We start from the raw sequence: 6,336 nt of genomic DNA, 5'->3' as shown, positions 1-6,336 counted from the left end.
CATCAGTAACATGACAACTGTAACATGCTGTAAGTATGAGCACTTTTATGAAACTTCACTAAAGTGTATTATTGTGTTGTCAAGCTTGAATGCATTGTAAGTGAATGGGTTCTGTTTGTTCAGCTACAACTGGGAAGAAAAACTTTCTGACCAATAAGGTGGAGACGGTGGCATACTTGTGTTGTATCAGCCTATCGGAAGGTTTTTGAAGGTCTGATTTCAAGATATAACACTGGGACAGATGATAGTTTAACAAGGCTGTAGCAATATTACTGTTGTTATTGCTAATGACTGTTACGTGTCTCTGCTGGAGCAGACCTAGAGTAGATATTATGTTTTGTCTGTCCCTGCTCTCATGAACAAGGCATCTTTCAAACTGCTTGAAGGAATTTCTTCAGTTTCCGTAAGGATTTTGCCAAAGTTTAAGGTCATCCCAACACTGCGACACTCATTCTGAGTTCATTTGTGAAGTGTGACAGAACTTCACACAAATGCCAAACAGGACAACAGCAAGTTAAAACAATGCTGAAGTGTTTTTATTGTATGACGAGCAGAAAAGAATTTGAGGTTGCAACGTTATCCTTGTTGCACTGCAATCTTGGGATGTGAGAACCTGAAAGCCTGAAATCTGTACCCCATCCACAACACACCTTTTCTCTGTACTCCTCCCCAGCACCCTGCAGTCACATGCGCCTGCAGGTAGATAAAAACCTCAAAAGAGACACTGGTCGCCATTCTGCTCAGAAGCTTTTCAGGAGCTTTCAGAAGATTCACGAGTTCAGGCGTCTCCACCGTGCAGACATACAGGAGCAGGTATGGACCTCTCACTCGCTACAAAAACATCTGAGCTGTATTCGGTTCAATACTGTGAGTCAGTTTCTTGTTTAGAGTGGATGTTTCAGGCTACAGCAGCATTACAGTAACTTTTGTGCATTTTTCCTGCAGTAATTGTGCGTTTACAAACACATTTCAGCAGCACATGCAAACCATCACAGTATAAATGCAGCTCTCTGTTTCCATATTTGGCAACCTTTGGTCTTCCACAACAGCTCCAGGACGGTGTAACCAGGGCAACAGAGTAATATATTGTCCTAAAAGGATAATATTTTACCAAGCCTTGCAACATGCTGCAAATAGCGACGCGCTAAATAGCATGTTAGATAAACTGCCAAAAATACATCCAGAGGAGCAGGTGTTTGGTCTCTCACTCTCATGTCATGAGCTCTCAGCAGATGGTGGAACATGAGCCGCTTTGTTTTGGACTAACCTCCATGTTAAACTGGACTTTATGACAGAGAAATATGGAGTGAAAGGAAAGGCCTTACTTCAGCCTGCAAATCGGTTTTTAATGCACAGGAACTGGAAATTATTAACCTGATAACCTGGGAAGTCATTAGCTTACATACGTGTAAAATAAATATGAAATCATTTGTAAGCGTCAGTGTTTCATGTGATTTCTAAGTCATTTTTAACATGTGACCTGTTTGGTGTAGGATGCATTTGGTGGGCACTTTGGGGCTTTTTCTGACCTTGCTGCATCTCTCTAACTCGCTGCTGCTGGGAGCCTTTAACATCAAATCCTTCGGAGACACCAAAGCCTCCAACACCACTCTGATGAACATCATTACCAAGGTCTGGGACTTTTCCCTCTTTGGTAGATATGACAGTTTGTACAAAATGTTTACATCCACCCATTTGTAATGCAATTTGGGTCAGAGTGCTTTCAAAACCAATCCAGAAGTGTTATCTTGTGTGTGCGTTTTGAAATAGTTTGAACTGAATTTTGAGAAATGCTTTGGATGATTTGGCCTGTTGCAGAAGTAAACCTGAATATTCCCAGAATATTCCCACCTCTATGCTTAAGGAATGATCAATGAAATAACTGGATGTGCAACAGCTGTAGCGTTGCCTTTACAATCTAAAGCTTAACACATGAATTTTTTCGTGCAAGGTAAAATATAAACAAACGTGATGTTGCAAGATGGACAATCAGCTGATTCATTTTCATTTTTTATGTGTGTTTTGCAGATTGTCCAACGCTATGACGTCATTCTGATCCAAGAGGTCAGAGACAGTGATCTCTCAGCAACCCAAAAACTCATGGAGTACGTCAACAAGTGAGTCCACACACCGAACATGGAACATTCAGAGTAACACTGAGCATGAAATGCAAACGTATGGAAACATAAAAGTGTGTGTTTGTTTCCCCCCAGAGATTCTCCTCAGTACAAATACATCGTCAGCGAGCCTCTCGGTGCGAGCACCTATAAAGAGCGATATCTCTTCCTTTACAGGTGCACCACGATGAAAAAAATAAGTCTCTACTCTACACACAGTGAAATGATATTTATTCAGTTCAATTTTATTTACACAGCGCCAAATCACAACAAGAGTCGCCTCAAGGCGCTTTATACTGTCAGGTAGACCCTACAATAACACATACAGAGAAAAACCCAACAATCAAATGACCCCTATGAGCAGCACTTTGGCAACAGTGGGAAGGAAAAACTCCCTTTTGACAGGAAGAAACCTCCGGCAGAGTCAGGCTCAGGGAGGGGCGGCTGTTTGCAACAAAACATGGTTCGTTGCAGTGATGCCGTGTAAAAAGCATTTTTAGTTCTTGCTCTAAATATGTATTTTGTAGAAAGGGAAAAAGTCTTTTTCATGGCAGAATGTGAATAGTTTGATTGTTTTCTTTGTTTCTTAAAGCCAAACAATTTAACAAAAATAAAAATGACTTGTTCACGTTGCCCGGGGTTAAAGTCAGGATTGGTGTTGGATCATCATCATCACTTAGACCTCAGAGGGTTAAAGAACCTCCCATAAGTTTCTCAAATAACCATTCAAAACAACTTGATTAAAAATTTATATTTCCAGCATGTTTGTAGTGTTTGAGGCATGTTTGAAGTAATTTAACGGCAAATCCTCCGTCTTTGTTCTGGCATAAACATACATCTTATACACACTCAGAATTCAGAAGAAGTGATTTAAAAAAAGGGGAAAAGCAGAACTACAATAAATTTGTCCCGAGAAGCAACTGGACATGTTTAGAAATGAAGTACACACTGGCAGCAAATGAAAAGGTGGTGATTTTCTCCACAGGGAGGCGCTGGTATCGGTGGCAAAAAGCTACACCTATGACGACGGCCCGGAGGAAACTGGACAAGACGCCTTTAGCAGGGAGCCGTTTGTCGTAATGTTCTCCTCCAAACACACTGGTAGGTGCTGTGGCTCGAGCTATACAGCTGTTTCTGCATCACACTGATAATGATGTGGATCCTCATTCAAACATTTGTGCGTGGTAGTTCCTGGGACATGTTAGTCACTAGTGCTTTATCATTCTCATGCGGTGTAAGCGCCTCCGTCACTGTCAACACTCCTTCGTTCCCTTCTCTTCTGTAGCTGTGAGAGACTTTACTCTGATCCCTCAGCACACCTCCCCAGAATCAGCTGTTCGGGAGCTAAATGCGCTCTATGACGTGGTGGCAGATGTCCGCGCTCGCTGGAACAATGATGTATTTACAGCCTACAAGTAAAAATCATTTATTTGGTGGAAAAACACACATTCGGTAAATGCGACTCACACTACTCTCCCTGCAGGACATCGTGCTGCTGGGTGACTTCAACGCAGGCTGTAGTTATGTGTCCGGGTCTGACTGGCAGCAGATCCGCATCTTCACTGACAAGACTTTCCATTGGCTGATCACTGATGCGGCCGACACTACCGTGTCGCAAACTGTCTGCCCTTACGACAGGTAGACAGATTGTGGCAGGTCGTTCTGATGTGTGCACGCAAACTCTAAACTCTAATCATCTTTCTGTGTTTGCAGGATTGTGGTCACTGCGGACATGATGAGAGGAGTGGTGAAAGATAGTGCGAAGGTGTATAACTACATGACGGACCTGAATCTCAAACAAGATCTGGTAACAGATGAATTTCAATCCTTATCTCTGTAAGAATTCATTTGAACTAAAAAGCACAACCTGCCTCATTCCCCGCTGACACTAATGGAAACGTCAATATAAAAAGTTAACATAATGCTGTATTCACTGCAACTGAGACCATAGACTCGTCAGCAAAATGTTTACTGAGCTCCAATCAGAAGAGAGGCATTCTACACAAAGGGCAAAGCAGTCGCCCCATCAGAAATCATGCAGTTTTAAAGCACTTTTGCTTTTTTAATATCAGCTTTGAGCTACAGAAAATCGAGCAACTTTGTAAAGCAGTGGCTGTAGTAACGACCACAGAGATGCAAACAAAATCATAATGCAGTGTATACTGTAGTGATGGCATTACCATGCAGGCACGTTGAGTTTTTCAGCACTGGAAAGAAACCTGTGGAAACTGAAGCCGTCTGCAGCACAAACTGTGAGCCACTAAAAGAACGGTTTCTCTGTCTCTCAGGCGTTGGCTGTCAGCGACCACTTCCCCGTGGAGGTGAAGCTGAGCGGTTAGGCTCACGTTGCTTGAACCGTGACTTCCACAAGCTTTCCACACATCGTGCTCAATCTGCAGCCAGCACAATGATCATTCAGTTGGGGACTACTGTCAGCCACAGCTTCATGAAATGCAAATGCACAATAAAGCCACTAAAAGAATTTCACTGAAAACTTGTGTGTTGTAAAGAATTCGGCTTCTTGTTGCAGTGGAGCACATTTGTCTGGAACATTTACTGAGACCCTTTGTTGATTTGGAAACCTTTAATAACGCGTGTGTATTTTGTTTCACTTCCTTTGTCTGCTTAAATGTCTTCAGAGTTTTGAGTTACTGAAGTTTTTTAATTAATTTCCCAAAACAGCTCAGACACACAGCAAAACACTAACCTGCAAAACTGAGCCAAAAATGTTGAAAAAAAGCGGTAGAGTAATACAATCAGTCATCTTCAGTTACTCCTGTAAAGCTGAAATGTGTTCACCACATATGTTAACCTGTGATTTTTAAACACTGAAATGGAAAATCAGGTTGTCTGCATACAAAAAGCTAAAGACGCCTGGGAAATAGAGACACTAGAGTTTCTAATAGCGTCCAAGAGAAGTGTGCTTGGAGAGACGATAGCTGACTGCAGCCTCAAGATGGCAGTGATGTAGAAGCACATCACTTATGCTTTGGTATAACTGACTAGACAAGCACTGCTTGTCCTGGCTGAACAGTTGAGTTGGGGTTGCTGTAGTTCAGTTCTACTAATTGGAAGGTTTGCAGTTCAATACCAAGCTGCTGCAAAATACTTAGCCTCCCCCCCGAGGATGTAATATTAAAGTGAATACACGTGCTGATTTCATCTCTTTACATGAAAGAACATTTACTTTTCCAGGAGTCACATTAGTGACTTGTAGCTTTAGGCTTAGTAGACGACTCACACATTGACAAATCCAAACACATTTGAGGGTAATACTCTTAAATGTGTAAATGTAGTGCTCAAAGAAAACAGGGAGCACCACAGCAGAGGTCATTCATGTCTGTCACACACAGGACGTGACAGTGAAAAGTGTGGAGACACTGCACACCTGAAGTTTAGCCGATTGTGTTGCGCTGACACTCAGGTCCTTTTGAAGTGTCGTATATTGATTCAATTGTCCAAAACACAAACATACAAAGAATGAAAAATGCTCCTTGTTATAAGAATGCAAGATTCATTTTGATTTGGTTGTCCGCTGAATTTTTAACATTCTCAACTGTCATTTGAATGTAGAGACGTCTGAGTTACAGAGATAATGAATGAGAACCACACGCTTTAATCCATTTAATGTATGAATCCAGACATTTATTTGGATATTTCACAGTAAAAACCAAACATTTGTTAGAGATGACAAAGGCTTTGCCACATTTAGATGCACTAAAGGTCAGATTTGCTATTAGTCCTTCATATGTGAGACTCTTTTGCAACAATTAGCAGTTTGCTCGCGTAAGCATACTGCAGGTAATGCTGAGTGATGGAGAAGGCTCGGCAGGTTGCCCGAGTGTACGGCTCTTCAAACCAAAACAAAAAGTCACACCCTAACCTCGAGTGTTTTTATTAACACCTTGAGGGGTAAATGCTGGGTTTTATCCCCCAAACATGTAGACTGCTCACTGCCTGATGTCAGATCACATCTGTAGCTGGTGCTACAAAGTGTGCAAACATGTTTCCCCTCTCTAAGCCTTTCTTCTCTTAAGCATCTCCAGATACATCCCCAGGGACTTCTGAATAGAGTCCTTGGTGATGAACTTGACAAAGTTATTGACATCAGCCTCTCTGTTAGCCGCCAGCTTGTCTATGGTTGGCTTCCTCATCATGGACTTTGTGAGCTGTCTGGCGTGATCTGCAAATGAAACAAATGCACATGTAAGGAAGCTGT

At 42.0% G+C, this 6,336-nt stretch overlaps 1 protein-coding gene across 3 annotated transcripts; it reads left to right on the top strand.

Annotated features, from left to right (window-relative positions):
- Positions 1-274: 274 nt before the first annotated feature.
- LOC146710589 (deoxyribonuclease-1) lies at positions 275-4,630 on the top strand. Of its 3 annotated transcripts, XM_085453148.1 has the most exons (10): positions 275-403; positions 674-813; positions 1,494-1,632; positions 2,029-2,117; positions 2,193-2,294; positions 3,103-3,218; positions 3,403-3,515; positions 3,601-3,755; positions 3,831-3,924; positions 4,406-4,630. In XM_085453148.1, exons 3-10 carry the CDS (start codon positions 1,495-1,497, stop codon positions 4,454-4,456), a joined length of 858 nt encoding a protein of 285 aa, XP_085309274.1. In that variant the 5' UTR covers positions 275-403; positions 674-813; position 1,494; the 3' UTR covers positions 4,457-4,630. The 3 variants fall into 3 exon arrangements, with proteins under 3 accessions (XP_085309274.1, XP_085309273.1, XP_085309275.1); XM_085453147.1 differs by lacking the exon at positions 275-403 and having other exon boundaries at positions 583-813; XM_085453149.1 differs by lacking the exon at positions 275-403 and having other exon boundaries at positions 671-813; positions 2,214-2,294; positions 4,406-4,629.
- The last annotated feature ends 1,706 nt before the right edge of the window (positions 4,631-6,336 follow it).

The sequence above is a fragment of the Copadichromis virginalis genome, linkage group LG4, assembly GCF_057382275.1.
Source record: "Copadichromis virginalis isolate Kocher_CV1m ecotype Utaka linkage group LG4, C_Virginalis_male_GT1.1, whole genome shotgun sequence".
Classification (NCBI taxonomy): domain Eukaryota; kingdom Metazoa; phylum Chordata; class Actinopteri; order Cichliformes; family Cichlidae; genus Copadichromis; species Copadichromis virginalis.
The sequence above is the reverse complement of the archived record's forward strand: the minus strand, read 5'-3'. Positions and strand labels throughout refer to the sequence as shown.